Source organism: Lates calcarifer, linkage group LG23 (genome assembly GCF_001640805.2).
Source record: "Lates calcarifer isolate ASB-BC8 linkage group LG23, TLL_Latcal_v3, whole genome shotgun sequence".
NCBI classification, from domain to species: domain Eukaryota; kingdom Metazoa; phylum Chordata; class Actinopteri; family Centropomidae; genus Lates; species Lates calcarifer.
The window spans coordinates 12,439,128-12,455,999 of record NC_066855.1 but is presented as its reverse complement, the minus strand read 5'-3'; the positions used below and the strand labels follow the sequence as shown (position 1 = coordinate 12,455,999).

Below are 16,872 nucleotides of genomic sequence, written 5' to 3'. Positions count from 1 at the left end.
CTGTCCCCTGTGACTTAATAATGTTATCAATGATGCATCAATGTGTAAGCAGCATTTTACTGTTGTTGGTTGCAGTATATACAGTAGTTTTGTTCAGTGTTTCCAAACCTTGGGATGAGGTCACGAGATAGAGCTCCTTTGTCTTTTTTTTCCTTTACCAAATTTTTAATTAATAAAACAACACTGAGTAAACTAAAATGTTCTAAACAAAACTTAATTCAATAAATCTAGCCTCAGGACAAAATGAAGCACAGACCAAATTATTTTCAAATATTTATTCAAAATCAAGACAGTACAAAGACGGTACAAATATGTTACTTTATAGGACCAGGCAATTGTAATTTATAGTTAAGATATATAGTTTACCTCAACTTATTTAGGATAATTATAAGTTAAGATATAGTCAGATACAAGATATTTATTACAGCGATTAAATTGTACTTGCCTACATTTGAAGGCATTGGAAAGTAACATGGACAGAAGCTGTGTTTGGACCCTAAGTGTTTGACATAGATTTTATGTTTAAGTAGGTATATCTATAAAGGTAATGTCCAAGCAAGTTATATACATAGCAATCTGAGCTTGAAAATCTATTTTTTACCAACAATATTCCACTAGTGGAGTTAGATGGTTTTATTTGTACTTCATGTTATTTACAGCTGCAAGATACAACTGGGAAATGTTTGATATCTTGTCATATGTGTATAGTCAAAACAATGAAAATAATACAGTGCTGTACATTTAAACTGGACCCATGTAAATTTATATAAAAGCATTTTCCTACAATCACACAGTCAAATAAATAAAAGCAACTCAGCTTGTGTTACTGTGAAAACCTACAGTGGCACATTGTAATCATACAAAAGAGCAACTTCTCAGCTTTCAAGCGGCTGATGTTACACAATAATCATATAAACACACAGGTCCTTTAGCACTTTATAATAAGCAGTGGTGTTTTTCCATGACCGTGTCATTCAGCTGCATGCTCCATCGAGCGAGGGGAAATGTTTTTGTTTTAGGATTTATTGATTGAACTCCTGATTCTGCGTCGAGTGTTGACCATTACACTTTTCAGGAAGTTATGCAACTTATGTATACACAGTAAGTCTTAGTAATCCTCTCCCTGGACAATTTACAGTGAGTCTTATTGTTAATATGATGTAATCCTCCTCAAGATGGCAGTGTGGTGAAATATCTTCGACCGCACCGCCGACAGACTCAGGTTCTCTCCTCTCTTTCACTAAGCCAGGTCAGCTGAGGACACAGTGGATCACACTTGTTTAATATCTTGTATTAAGACATAAATATCTGTAAACCTTCCTGTTATACTCTCATACCGTTTTAAATCTAAAGGTAGACCCACCCTACCTGATCATCACATGAGGTTCAGGATGAGAACTCTTGGGCATAGGATGAGGCTAAGGGCAGTAGAGAAATCAAAGAATGGACAGGGCAACCTTAAACGAGACGTTTGTATTAATAATAACCTTGGTTGCTTTCAATGATTTTCTGCTCCAGCTTCATTTTAAGCTCTGACACTAAAGCAGAGCTGATGTTTCCTTCTTTGCGGCGGTTAGATTTCGCTTTCTTTGAGCCTTTGGAGGCCAGCGCGCCGGATATCGTGGGGACTGCCCGGGGCCTGTCACTGGGCCGCGTGTTAGATGGGGGTGGAGGGGGCAAACAAGGAGCGCTCGGGGGCAGAAGCTTCGGCCGGGGGCTGCTGGTGTTCCGCTCGGGGCCGCTCTCTGGGTCGCCGATGACAAACTTATCCGCAGGGTCGTTGAATTTGACACCGGGCATTTTGAAGGTCCAGGGCTGCTGGTCCCTGGGTCGCCTCTTAATGATGCGACGTGCCGGCATGATCCTGTTGGACTTTGAGTTGCGCATGTACATAGCCGTAGAGAACAACACAGTCACCCCTACCAACATGCTAATGATAACAGTGACCATGCCTAGAGCTCTCATAGGATTGTCCCTACTTTTCATTAAAAAGGCCGCCATAGGCCCCTTGAGAGGAGTCTGTAAAAGAGCACAAATAAAATAGTTTAAATCACGTCCAAGGGACTGAGCCCAAGCGTTAACGCATGCAAGCATGAGAGATGGATGAGCAAAGCACTGACAGAGGAGGCCCAAACAACATGTCTATCAACACTTCCACACTCACACTCAGTCATATGTCCTCTGTTCTACAGTACAGGACTGCTGATGCAAAGCTAAGACCTGAGCACAACACTAGTTGTTGGGAATGCGTCTGACAGTGCGGTGCATTAGGATTTCTCTTTGGCATGTGACTGATGAGGGCTGAACAAGAATGATGAAAGTTCATGAGACTAAAACAGAGTGAAGTGCATGTTTGTGTGAGAAAATAGAGATTAAGCGAGCAAATCCAGGTTTAAATCCCAAGTAAAAGGCTGCATCTTAGTCATTCTGACGGCCAAATAGTCTGAGTCATGTTCTAAAAAAATATTTTAAATGGTCAAAAATGAGACTGTGGTAGATTAAAAACCCAATCTATATTGCAAGAAAAATATTGCATTCATAATATTTTCCAATGAAAAAAATAAACAAATTTTAAAAAAAAAGAAAATAGGAAAAAAAACTTGTCATATTATTCCTTCAAATGTGCTCCAGTACTCTTTTACAGACAAAAGTAAAAAAAAAAAAAAAAAAAAAAAAAAGGATTATCAGTGAATAATGGTTCTGGCATCAGTTCTTTCTCACTTGACTCTGCGGATCACTTTAATATAGTTACTCTCGGGGTTGATTCGCGACTTTTTCACTGCATTACAGTACAGGATTGTGGATATGCAGATTGTTAGTAAAATGAGAGAAGTGACAATGCTGACACAAATTCCAAATACAGTCAGTGGACGCTTGCTGAGGCCCATGAAGTATGATATAATTCGACCTTTGATCTGAAAAGCACGATCACAACACAGAAACAAAACCAAAAACACTGAGTTTTCTCATCATGAAGGGTGAAGGAATGAATACATAGTGAAAACATCAAGTATTCAAAAAAAAAAGGTGAATTAATGTAAATGACTGAAAATTTTAAAGGATAATGTTTCTTTTCATTTCAAATATCAGATAGAGGCCAAAATCAACATGAGTTGACACCTGTTACTCTGCCTATTATCTGCCTTAGAACTCCATTATCCTTATTTAAACCACTTAAACCTTGACTTGATGGATTAAAACACTTTATTATCAAAATGATTATTAGAAAGTGAGAAACCCATCAATATTTCCTAATGGATTACTCACATTTGCAGCTCCATTCTTACTAAACAGAAGGGGGTGGAGACCAAAACAGAGCTAAAATCTGAGTGAATATTTGACTTAACATTTATCAGGTGAACAGAAACACAACTCAAAATGAATGTTAATGTTTCTCCGTGTTCTCTGAATGTTTATGTAATGTTAAGTTAATGCCACTTTAATAGCTTTAAAACAATGGAGGCATAGCTATATGACACCTGTTAGTAAGATAAATGCATTGGTTTTGGTCTCTTCATTGGACTTGTTGATAATAATAAAAGCATAAAAATGAGGAACATTATCCTTTAAAGAACATGAGGTAAATGAAATGTGAGTGGCTGAAACAAGGATGCTGAATTAGCAGCTGCATAGCGTGACAACAAAGCCTATTATCATATGTTTAATTGCTCGAATCTACAGCTCAGGCTTGGAATAGAAAGCGCTGCGAGCACACTGCGAGTCAGAGCAGGTCTTACCGCCTCGGTGATGTCGATGTTGACCACGGCCGTTGTGCTGAAAGACGGAGAGCCTCGGTCCCTGGCCTGGACCACCAGAGACCACCTGCAGTCCTTCTGCCTGGTGATGTTTTGCACAATCTCCATGGACTTGATGTACGGCTTCAGCTTGATCTCCCCGGTGTTGGCGTTGATATCAAACGCGTTGTCAGGATCGGCTGTCATGATGGAGTACTCAATGACGTTGTTTGGAGACTCGGCATCTTCATCTACTGCCTGTAAAAAACAGCACAATAACACAGAGTGGTTGTTTCAGTCATTTCAATAACCTGCATACTGGGCAGCTGATTTATCAATAAAAAGCTTAAGATTTGCTATGTTAGTCCATCGCAAGCAAGCTCACAAACATATGGCTATGGAGATCATGTACAGTTACAGATAGTAAAAGGGGAGGACTGATGGATTTTTTTCTTTATTTTTATTGTCAACAAATCCCATGAAAAGACAAACAAACAATATGTTGCTGAAGTCTAAAAAAACACGTCAGCAGTTTGTAGTTTAATTTTTAGTCAGTAGTTTCCTAAAACAGCTCAGCACTGTAGTTTACTCAAATAGAAGGAGATAGTCTGTTTGTTGGGGACTATTTTCAGATGCGGATTAATATAGACTTGGTATGCTATAGCAAGTACTTACAGCTTCAGGATAGCCTAAGGTGGATCAAATGACACTATGGTGCCTATGGTCTTTGTAATGAAGGAACATGTCACCAAGTACAACAGTATGGATCACTGATGTGTGTCTAATTTTATTATTATATAATTTCTAAGTTTTTGGACAACAATGGAATAAGCCGTATCAAGCTTAGGATTTGATGACAGTAGGAAAAATACAGAATATCACCAGCCTTGGTTTTGGCAGTGATAATTAGTTCTCAAACATTAAATTAAAATAAAAATGCAAACATCCATACAGTTGTCTCTAAATGTAAGTGTGAACACCAATAGCTTGTGTTTTTATTTGCTGATTTTGAAATATATTTTCAGTATAATGGTAAAATGGTACAGAATAACATACCTCTACTTTGACAGGTGTACCAATGATCATGGTCTTCTCCAGGAGTTTGTCATCAAATTCTGGAGGGTGGTCGTTCATGTCGGTGACAGTGACAAAGACTTCAGCCAGGCCATACTTCCCCTCCGAATCCTCGGCCTTGACGTAGAAGTTGTATTTAGACCTGACCTCTGCATCCAGGCTGGTCCAGGGTTGCGTGGAGATGAGGCCCGTTGTTGGGTGGATGGAAAACCTGCGGGTTCAGAGCAGTTCAGACAGTGTATGAGTCACAACCACAGCTGTCCGTTCTGTGTTAAACATGTCCCATCAAACCAGGTGTTTCTAAAATACGCACCCTTATTCACAGCACAAGTGATATTTACATCACATCCTGTGAATCTCTACATGACTCACAGTAATAGTTCACTGTAAAAAGCAGCCACCTTTATCACAGGGAACATGTAAAAATATACTGACAGCTAAGACGTTAATCCAGCAGACTTAATATTATGCAGAAAGGAAAATGATACAAAGCCATTTGTCACAGAAATCCTGAAAATTGAGTGAATATATCCTCCAATTGGTCTAAAGTATAGTAAGATATATAATAATAATAATAAATTATAATTCTTAATTTAATGTGTCTGTTTCATTTTAATCACTTCAATTTCTTCTTTATATTTCCTATCCCCTTTGTCTGTTTCTTGGGATACTGTGAGATGTGACTTTCCTCCCTAAGGTTCAGTTAAGTCTTTGTTATCTTTGCCAATTATGTTTTTTTAATGTTTGCTCTTTTTTGTTGATTCTGATTAACCTTAAATTTTAATACCTTAGCTACACTTTTGTCTCATCAGCTTTGCACATTTTCAGGTTCAGATTGGTTTCTACATTCTGCTGTGTATTTTTCTTTGCTGTATTATTCTTTGCTCAATAACTACTGAACAGATTTCAGTAGCTATTGCGCTACGGAGCATCTGCACTGTATGTTTTGATTCACAATAACTGAGGAGGTGTGAGGAAAATGAGTAGAGAAAATATTTGGATCCATTTTCAAGGTGTTTTTTTTTTTTTTATTCATGTTGATTTCAAATTTTATATTGAATGTTATACTACTTTCCTGTTTGCTAGTTTTCCTGGATGTAGTCTTGTTGACATAAACTGTCACATGCATAAACTAATGTTACATTTCAGCCTAATTTTTTTCAGTTCAGTATTAACGTCTTTCACTGTGAGCATTTTCATGCTCATTTCATAACCACATTTTTTTTCCAATTTATCCTTTTAAAGAACTAATGCATATAGTCTGAGATTTTCTGATGTCCCAGTGGTTGTATTAAAAACAGACACTGTAGCAGACAGCAGTGCATGATGATATACCCCCCGCCATGTGACAGACTGTGCCAGTTTTCACCATGATTGTGCCATTTTTCTACAAACAAATAGTCTTTTGCCTGTAGAATAACTTAAAGTGTGTTATCATCACAGTATTTTACACATATGTTTTTAGGAAAATAACTAATTTAAAGGATTCTACAGCTTTCAATGTAGGTTTATGCTGTCAGAGTACTTTGTAGTTCAACATCGGGCTTACAGCCATTTTATTCAGCAGTCTTCTCTGTCTTGTTTTCCACTGTGAAAATTCACAAGTTGCCTTGAAACTGATAACTTTCGCACAATTAACTCAGGTCGCTGCCTGCAGACTAGCATAAATTCTCACTTTTTCTTCACTGCATGCTGCCTTGCTTTTCAAAGCTGCCATTTCTGTGGCTCCAGCTGTCACATTGCATGTTAATTGGCTCTCCCTATGTGAGACGGGCCAGGCTGTCTATTTTTAACCCTCCAATCCAATTAGGAGATTAGCCAGCATCTTGCAGCCATTTTAGAGCGAGCTGTTTGTGTAGCAGAGGGGCCAATCAAACTGGTTTCCTGCTCACCTCTTCCATCAAAGACACAAAGATGAATCACAAGTGTCCTGCTGGCTGAGTTTACCAAACACCCCGAAATTCTGAGAAGTCTCAAGTAATACCAGAACGGTAACTTTACACTCTATAAAATGTGTTCTGTGGAAGCTCAAGTGTTAAACAACTGATCAGACCAAACCCAAACTGGCAGGAGTGAAAGGTTTTTACTTACAAATCTGATCCTGATCCATAAATCGTGTATTTGACTTCACCCCAAGGCCCTGAATCTGGATCATTTGCCTGGAGAGATTAGAAGCAGAGTACTTAGAGCTCATACAATAAAATATGAAAAATGTACACTTTGTAAACAAGAGTATGTAACAATCTGATACATTTTATTCAATATGGTTACACCGGGGGGACAAACAACCCAAACAAGGTGACTGAAGGTGATCATGTTAGATATTTTTTGCTGGAGCTGATTGAGCTAGGGTCCTAAGCTCATGTACAGTGGGTGGGGCAGGGTATAAGTCTCTTCCTGTTGTGAGTGGGGATGGAGGTGTAGGTCAGCATGATTAACCTTGGAGCAAAATTAAGCTTTTTACTCCACACTGTGTAGCTTGGACATAGAGCCTGGCTGCAGGATACATACAGTGTAATAGAAAAGATGACAAATGCCAATATTTCTATTAATAATAATACCCCGCCCTGGGGTATGACAGGAAGCATATGACAGAATATCACATGGAGACATAAATTGCATAATGAGGCACAACAAAACCAAAGCCAGGGACAGCTGAGCTCTTTTTTTTTTGGTCTGGCGACAACCTGCTTTCACCTAATGAACTGCACTGAGTAATATGCATTTATTGGAGGATTGATGGATTATATAATCACTTTGCTCAGGTTGGAGCAGAGTTTAATCGTGATTGACTTACTGTTACAGATGCAACGCTGGAGCCTCCAGGGGAGTTCTCAGGGACCCTGGCGATGTAATACTCAGATGTGAATTTGGGGACATTGTCGTTTGTGTCCAGCAGGTTGATCACAATGTCGGCGGTCGCACTGAACCGCTCAGGGGTGTCGATCTCCACTGCCAGCAGCTGCAGACAGGCACATGCAAAGTGTGATTAAATTAGTGCTGAAACATTTAGTCGATTAATCAATTAGTTTATTGACCAACGAGAGCAACAGTCTAAAGCCACACTAGCAGCTTTGTGAGGCAGTTTTTTTTTAATTTAATATTTTATAATATTTTGTTGTCATGGAAAAATCTTGACATTATTATAGTGCTACATGAAAAGTTAAGGGGTCATCAAAGTTCACAAAGACTAAGAATCGGGCTTCATCCTCTGTGGAATATGAATGTCTGTTTTGTTCATATTCAGATTTCACAACAATCCATCCAATAGTTGCTGAGATATTTTAGTCTGGACCAAAGTGGCAGACAGACAGACCGCCTTTGCATTCACTTGCAAATTTACTGACAAATATCTCTGGGTTTTGAGCTGTTAGTCAGAGAAAGCAGGACATTTATTTAATAGATAACCAAGATATAAAAAGATAACTAAGATACTCAGAAAAGGTTAAAAAAATACTCATTAGTTGAAGCCCTGGATTAAATATTGCTGTCACTAACCTTAAAAGAAAGGGTTGGTCCCTTTTCATAGTCGATGCCAGATGTGTCTTCCACAATGATGGTCACCTGTGCTTCATTGAGGACTGTCTGAGGAACCACTCGCAGCACTCGGCCCGGCCCCACAAGTCTCAGTTTAAATTTAGCGTTCGCTCCCTGCAACGAAAAATAACAGCGGAATGTAGAAACTGTGAACCAGTAAAGTAAATGGGAGTGTTGCTGGCAAGAAAATCAATAGATGGTTCATCATCAGAATCAAGATAACTTCAGCAAACCTGTGAGGACTTTAAGAAAGCTAAAAAAAAAAAACAAAAAATCAAATCTGGCAGATAATGTTATATGAGTCACTGAGGCAGGATGGAGAGAATAAACATGATGGTATAATGAGTAACATTTTCATCTTGTATTAATGAACAGATTTTATGAATGTTTTTAAATGGTGTTGCATAACTGTTCATACTTTAAAACTAGCTGGCAGATATTTATGCAACGTTGTACCCAGAGGTATTAGCGCATCTGTCAGCAGAGGAACAAATACAACATGACGAGGCAACATTCGTTTTAATAACACTCCTATTTTGGTTGTTAAAGTGCCAGTTTTTTTTTCTCAGAATTATTGATACAGTGTCTTTCTAAATGAATGTTTACTGAAGTACAGCAGACAGACACAGAACATTAACTTATGAAAAGGTGAAATTTGGGAATGAACTGACCTGATCGGAGTCATTGACGGTGATCTTAAAGCCCCGGAGGATCTCCCCTGCAGGTGGATGTTCATACATGGTAACCTCAAACTTGCTCTGTGGTCCATTTTCTCCGTAAAAGGTTGGAGGATGGTTGTTTAGATCCACCACCCGAACTGTCACCGTGGTGATGTCGTAGTCCAACAGCTGATCATTTGGGCCTACCTCAGATGCCTGGGGGGTTAAAAATGACACCTGTTAACACACTCAGTAGTAAAAGCAAATAAACTTTTATGAGATGAAGACAGAAAAATAGTCATTACCTTGACTTTAATTTCATATAATTCATTTTTCAGCAGAGATGGATACGTTGTCAGGGTGATGCATCCACTAGTGCTATTTATGTCAAAGACACCGTCACTACCTGAAAGGTGATGACAGAGATAGTGTAAATGTGTTAAGAGACTAATCATGAAGAAATACACAAGACAGCTTAAACTGGAATTAATTGCATTATGAATGTTTCTTACCGTTTATAATGGAATAATGTATGAGGTTAGGAGTGCCTTGATCTCCATCTTTAGCATACACAGTAAATATTTCAGAACCCTGGTAGGAAAAAAAAAGTACCTTATGTAAATAAAATCAAAGTCCTGATCACCTTCACTATTGTATGGAGAATAAGAGGAGGACTTACAGGAACTGAGACTTCATAAATGTAGCCAAAGTAAGGGGTTCCTATGAAGGATGGCGGCATGTCTTGTGCGTCAATGACATTAATTGTTATGGTGGCTGTGGAGGTCAACACCTGATGCTTCCCCTTGTACTTTCCTCCTCCATCCTGAGGAAAACAAAGAAACATAGCAAGGCAGAAAGCAGAGTTAGCAATTTATAATGTTTATGGAAGTTAATCATTATCCACATATTTAGTTAAAACTTTGATTCAAAGCAATTTATAATAAAATAAAGATTTGGTTGAGGACATTTTCATTTTACACTTGGAATGATGTCATGTTTGTGTAGGCATGCCCTTCTCACCTCATAATATCCTCTACCACAAGTTATTTTTAAATCCGTAAGAAAATTTCTAATTTAACCAAAAGCACTTATTACTCTTTTAATTAACTAAATGTCAGGAGAAATTATTCTTTGATTAAAGGTTTTCTCAAGCTGAGAGTAACCAGATGTCTGGCTTGAAATGGTTTCATGAGTTTGGTTTCTTTTAACTAGTTAAATGTTATCACAAAATAACACAAAATTAAATGAAATACATAGTACATACAATATTTTCACTTTCATGATTTGGTATTATTTGGTAAGATTTTATCAGGTACATTGGGCCGATGTCTGGCTGTCTGTAAAATGGGATGTGAACCTCTTCATCCACATTTAGCAGTCAAATTCACTATAACTGCAAACAATGGAATTTGTAACTTTGTTTGCATGGCTATATTAATTAAGTTAGCATGCTTCGAGTGTGAGTGTGAAAGTTGCAGAGACTTTTCTCTGTGTGGACATAGAGCGGTAATGTCTCATTTTTGACCATTTTTAAATTAAACTGACTGACTGAATTGACGATCACACCAAAACTAGACATATATTTTACTATAACTTTAACTTCTCAGTATCTGAATTATCATTTACGAGAAGTATTTAATGGCATCCACAGTAAAACACAAAGAGCTGAGGTTCAGGTTATTCCCACTGGGAGCAACACCATCAGCACTTCACCGGACTTTCATTTGATTCACATGTAATGACTGTGCTAACTCGTGTTGCCGTTCAGAAAGCTTATGATTGAACTTTTCTTGACCTTTGGCCATCAACAGACTCCAGACTCCTGTGCTGCCTTGTGTTCTTGCCAATGTTGCCTTACTACATGTGCAGAAGTATATCCCAGACCTCTGAAAATGGTCCAGTTTCCAACAGATTTTAATTGGACGACCACCAGAATAAATTCAGTGCTCTCAGAGAAAGGTCGTCAGGGTTATTCATAAATCTAGAATTAAATATTTTTCACAGAGCATAGATTTAATCAGTGTTCCAATTTAGGTCTTGGCATCTAGCTGTGTTAATTCCCATTAGTACTGTAATCAAATATGTGACTTGAATGTTGATAACCTGTTTGCTGAGTTGCTCACAGGGTGAATATGTGTTTAACCATGAGACATAGTCAAACCCAAAGGAAAAACGCAGCTTCTCACCCTTGCAACCACTGTCACAAAATGCGTTGGCGTGGTCTCGTAGTCCAGAGTCTCGCCTGGTTTGACTCTGAGGATCCCGCTGTGCCCATCAATGGTGAACTTGGCAAATGGGATGCTCTGATAATGTAAGAAATCACAGAATCAGTGTGGATTAGGATATATAAGTTAATTTAAAACATGCATCTAATCACTACTCGACTTGCCTCCATTCAACTTTGACATTTTTTGACACACTCCCGTCAGGATAGTTGTGTCTTACAGTTAACACATGAACAGTAACAACTACTGCGCTGTCAGCTGTTGGCCTGGCCCAAACCTAAGCCCTTATTAAGCCCTCAATGCCTTGCTCAAATGTAATTGAAATTTAATCCACTAAAGTAACACCATTTCCAGACTGCTCTCTGGTATGAGATTAATCTTTCCCCTCCACACACTGTCCCATCACTTGAGTGCCCTTTTCCTCCCTCCACACAGCAGCACAGCTCTCATGATGTCAACTCGACCTCTGGTCTCACCCCCCCGAGCGTAGGGCCATATCAAGTCAGTTAACAGTATCAGTATGAGGATGATAATGGCACAGTTGTAATATTCAAAACATTACTTTAAAAATGGATGATAAAGTGGAGATGGATCAAACAATAAAAGAGCATCACTAAAAAGTAAGCACAGAATAGATAAACTCATGCTTTTAAATAAGGTTTTAAGAACTGAGAGGATAAACTTGTTGGCAGACTTCAAGGTAAATTCCAAGGAGCTAAGAGGTCCTGAGATGTCGGCTGAAGCAAAGCTATTAACAGCTCTATGTGATTAGTCAAATCTTACAATCAAGACTGAATTCAACTGGAGGCCATGTGCAAAGATGCTAAAATAGCTTTAACTATTTTAGCTTAAGTTACCTTAGGTCACTTTCCCATGCGTGTGCACATGTTACTGTGAAAAGCTAGCAGCTGCATTTTGGAGAGAGCTTTTAGTTTGCCTAATGCCAAAGTAAAGATAGATGCAGTAGCCTAAAAAAGTACATTTTGTTTGTTTCTAAATGATAGGAAATATTTGGTTCTGGGTATATAAATATAAATCATCTGCATAACAATGAAGCTGTAAAGTTACCTGTAAATAATATGAGACGCTGCCTCCTGAGCCCATATCCTTATCCACTGCTTGGACTCTGTAGATGCTACTTCCTGGAGCAGTGTCCTGGTAAAGAGAAAAGAGATTTTATTACCCTAAGACCCACTTTATTCTCAATTATTATTATTATTTCTTTGAATCATTAGTCAGATTTAGAGGTCATTCATAACACAGCAAAATCTTAAGAAGGGCATCATTATATCAATTATATTATATTAGGTGTATTCGTTTGTTATACTGTACCTCTGGAATATCAATGATGAAAGGCAGGTTGAGAAATTCAGGTGGTTCATCATTGGCGTCAGTGACAAACACTCTCACTGTCTCAACAACCTGAAAGCAAGAATAAAAAAATAAAGTATCTGAAATATTTAACTGTAAGTGATGAGAAAAAGATCACTCTATGTATTGAAACACTTTTTTAACCCACAGTAAGTTTCCTGCTGTTTGCTTTGCAGGAGGAAATATCATAAACCTTTTCACGGATCTATTTTTGTTCATTTCACAATATAATGTACCATTATAGCCACAGCTGTAAGAAATATACTGGATTGGACGTTCTGAAAATAGAAATGGTGATTAATGCATGTGAATTCACGACAAGTGAAACTTTCCCACACAGACTTACTTTATTTCGACCATCCGTTATGCTCACGAGCACTGAGATTTCATCTTGTTTCTGCAAAGAAAATGTAGATGTCACTTGGAGCCACAGCTGTGATAGACTTTCAAAACAAGAGCCTTGTTAACAGGCTCACCTCTCTGTCGAGCTCCTGAATTAGAGTCACATTTCCAGATTTGGGTTCCACCCTGAAATATTCTTTGGAACCCTTTTCAAAAGTCAGACCATATCGCACTGGATCCCCCTCTGGGTCTGTGCCATTCAGGATGTATATCTGTGTACCTATGTGGAGACAAATGACAAAGAGATATAATGGTGTCAAATGTAGCCGATATATTGCATTTTCATGGCCAATAAACTACTGCGAAGGTGCAAACACCTTTGTTTAATTTCTCAGTGTTTCTTATTCGGTGTAAACAGCAGATTTGATTATCAGGTCAGATGAGCTACCACCCATATTGTTTTCTTCCCGTAAGTCTTGATGTACGTCACAATCCAAAAGGTATTACAGTGATTAGCCGGAGCCTCATACCAGTGTGATCATTTCATCGTTACACTTAACGCACTTAAAATAAACCCATGACTGTTAAAGTCATCATTAGACTTACCAACTGGTGTGTCTTCAGAGATGCTGAACAAGGCCATATTCCCATTTGTACTGCTGGGTCCATTATCGTGAAAATATGGAGCATAGTCTGATTGCCCTTTAAGGGAAACAAATAAACATGCTCCAAATTATTAGGAAAGGAGAAATGATAAGATAATGACATAACCTATTAGCAAGATACTTTATGCACTGTACAGGCATTAAGAATGTCACATAAATCGTATAGATTTGTCTATAGTTGGTTCTGTTTCTACAGGAAATCCTTATGTAATGAAATGATAACTGTTGCACTCACTTGCTAAAAAGGGCAGGAACCGAGAGCAGGGAGGAGGAGGAGGATGCACATGAATTATAAATATATTTGGAATTAAATTTCTAATATCAAAACACAAACAAACACATAACCACACGTTTTAAAATGAAGTACAAGCAGCAAGTAGAGTCTACGCTAAGATGGACATGCCCTCTGTGTGTTAGAGGATTAACCAGATAAGAGCAAGGCAAGAAGTCTTAACCACAAAGACAAAACAAAAAAGAAAAAAACGGAGCCTACCCAAGGTGAAGTGAAGCAGGACGAGGAACAGTAAAGCATGCGTTTTCTTTTCTTTCTTCATCCTGGTGGGGAGGTAAGGCTTGGCTGGCTCATGTGGAAGGCTTGGTGGAGGGAAAGCGAGCAATGAGTGTCGTGCCCTTCTGGAGGCGTCTCAGCAGCTCAGGAGGGAAGAGGCTGGGACGGATTCTCAGGCACTAATCCAGTGACGCATCCCTTCGATTCGCAGACATCTTCTACCAGACTGCTCTCACTCCAATTCCTCCTGAAAAAAAAAAACCTAAAACTACACGTCGAGTTCAGGTTTCACACAATGAGGTGTGATGATCACACCTCTGCACATGTGACAATGTACACATGAGGCACTGCATCAATGATTATGGTTAAATCAGAGCCTTTGTGACATACAGTCCTATCCTTCTTTAGAGTTACAATTTAGTGTTTGAAATCAATGCTCTCACTGTTAAATTAAATGTACTCAAGTTTACACACTGGGAGCATCAAACCAACATCTTTTCTGGATGTGTGCTGCCTGTTTGTTTCTCTTTGGTTATTTGTAGAGATGGCACATTTGGCTCCTCTCACTGGTGTTTTAAAAAGGTTTCAACTAACTCATTAGTTCCATGTGGTGAGTCCCACTGGCCTAAGCTTCCCATGGCTGCTCTCCTTGGCAGCTCGCTGACCAACACAAGCCTGAGCTGTACTTGTGGATCTCTGATGCACTTATAGGCCAAGAGGCTTTCTTTGGCCTCAACAGTCCACTTTCCCTGGGAAACCCCGCGACCTGTCAATCACTACGGCTCAAGACACAAAGCCCAAGAGGGTGCTACTGACAGAGAGTATTGTTTGATTTTAAGTTTTGGGTTTCCAGCTCACTTTACATTTTTAGTTCAGTTTAATGTAAGTTTGTTGTGTTGCACACTTGGTCTAAAATTGTGAGACACCCTGGTGGTGTGAATCATTTGCAGATTAAGCTGGCAAAAACCAAAAAGCTAAGCTGAATTCAAGAGAGTACAGCCCAAAAATAAACAGATGATCTGATTTTTTTTTTTTTTTTAAAAAAAGAAAAAGACGAGTGGAAAAATTGAGTGTGACGTTTTGATCTTGCAACCCTCCCCGTATCTAATGACGATCAAAAGCCTGGAACGTCATACTTTTTATTTCTGAACACACTTTCCACTTCAGCCTTAGGGGGGTTCACACCTATTAAAAAAAAAAAATCTGATTCATGCACAAGCAGGTGTCATATGAGTGCACATTAGCCTTCCATTTCAGCAAGACATGTTCACTGTATTGACTTAATCACTGTGAGGTGCAGGCTTGTGCACTTCCTTAGCATTCACAGGTATAAAAATAGTGTCTGACGTGCAGTGATACACTCATACATATACATCTGCTCTGTTCACTAAAATAAATGCAGATTCATGGAGTTATAGTGAGGAGTTAAATGTTACAATATTAAAGATTTAAAGCAGAAAATATTACATTTTATCAGAAAAATGTAAGTATGCATCAGAAGTTAAAGTACTAACTAAGCTGGCTCCCCCCTTTTGCAGTGTTATATATGTTTTAGTATTGGATTATTAACAATTGTTTTGTAATCATATAAGCAACAATTAAATGTTGTAGGTGGAGCAAATTAAAACTACTTGGATATTGTTGGGATTCAGAATTAATTCAGAATAATAAAGTACATTTTACAAGCTGCTCATGTTTTTCTACAGAAAATCTGAATGTGCAAGGTAAATATTAACTAACTGTCAGACAAATGTAGTGGAACAAAAAGTACTGTTTCTTACTTTCTTACTAGTAGTGAAATAGTTCATTGAGTAGTAGGCCTAAATAAAGAAGCATTAAGCAGAAAACCTCAAAAATGTACTTAAATAATTCACTTTGCTTTACAATTGTTTTTCCAACACAAATATTGACCCCCCCAAAAAAAATTCAGTTGAGGAAGTACACAGCAGAGCAAGACTGGCAGCCATGCTAGCAGCTCATTGACCTTCTCTTTTCACTGTATTTGCACTGGCCTATTAATACCTGCTTATTAGAGCTAAACACAATGTACAGTTGAGGTTGGTGGGGAAGTATTTAGTCATAAACCAAAGTATTGGACACATAAGCATTTTGACCTGATGCTGCTGTTGATGGAAGAGTCATAGGATCACCAAAACTATTAAGAGTCATCCTCTGATGAACATGAGTGTTAATATCAGTCTGTCTGATAGGTGGACCAAAGTGGTGGACTCACATTGATTTAAACATTGTACAGTAAAAGGTTTAGACTGAAATAAAAAACATCCTACGTCTCTGTGATAATAAGACAGAGCTCTAAAGTCAGAGCTCTTGAGGTATTGTGGGTTAAAATGTTGAAAACTATAACCATAACACAACATGCACAGATTCATTGTCCTCTATAAAGCCTCTCTCACACAAACACACACATGCACTGACTCAAGCCCATGTTAAGCAGTAAAAACCTTACCTTGGCTCCTAACCAAATATTGGTCATCAATCTGAAAATGACTGACAGAGGGCAACTTTTATCCCCACTAATGGCAGATCTCTGCATACTGAAGCTTTCCCCAATCTCATCTATTATTGCCCTCTTTATCTTTTCCATCTGCAGGGTTTTCAATTCACTGTATACAGCATATGAATCATATCTGTCATAAACGTGAGCATGATCTGAGAGATTGAAACACTGCCTGGCAGCTGTGTGCTCCACGTGTATATGCTTTAATGAAGCACCTGCATATTTACAGATGTTAGCAT

The 16,872-nt window shown here is 38.4% G+C and overlaps 1 protein-coding gene across 2 annotated transcripts; it reads right to left on the bottom strand.

Moving 5' to 3' along the window:
* Positions 1-260: 260 nt before the first annotated feature.
* LOC108899038 (cadherin-related family member 1) lies at positions 261-15,514 on the bottom strand. Of its 2 annotated transcripts, none has more exons than XM_018699287.2 (17): positions 14,101-15,514; positions 13,549-13,644; positions 13,077-13,222; positions 12,947-12,997; positions 12,562-12,651; positions 12,298-12,384; positions 11,191-11,307; positions 9,684-9,827; positions 9,517-9,595; positions 9,310-9,410; positions 9,017-9,220; positions 8,307-8,459; positions 7,606-7,770; positions 6,900-6,967; positions 4,791-5,019; positions 3,738-3,992; positions 261-2,019 (listed from the first exon to the last, which is right to left on the bottom strand). In XM_018699287.2, the coding sequence occupies exons 1-17, from the start codon at positions 14,159-14,161 to the stop codon at positions 1,477-1,479; spliced, it is 2,589 nt and encodes an 862-aa protein (XP_018554803.1). In that variant the 5' UTR covers positions 14,162-15,514; the 3' UTR covers positions 261-1,476. The 2 variants fall into 2 exon arrangements, with proteins under 2 accessions (XP_018554803.1, XP_050922231.1); XM_051066274.1 differs by lacking the exon at positions 261-2,019 and adding an exon at positions 2,027-2,915.
* Between the last annotated feature and the right edge of the window lie 1,358 nt (positions 15,515-16,872).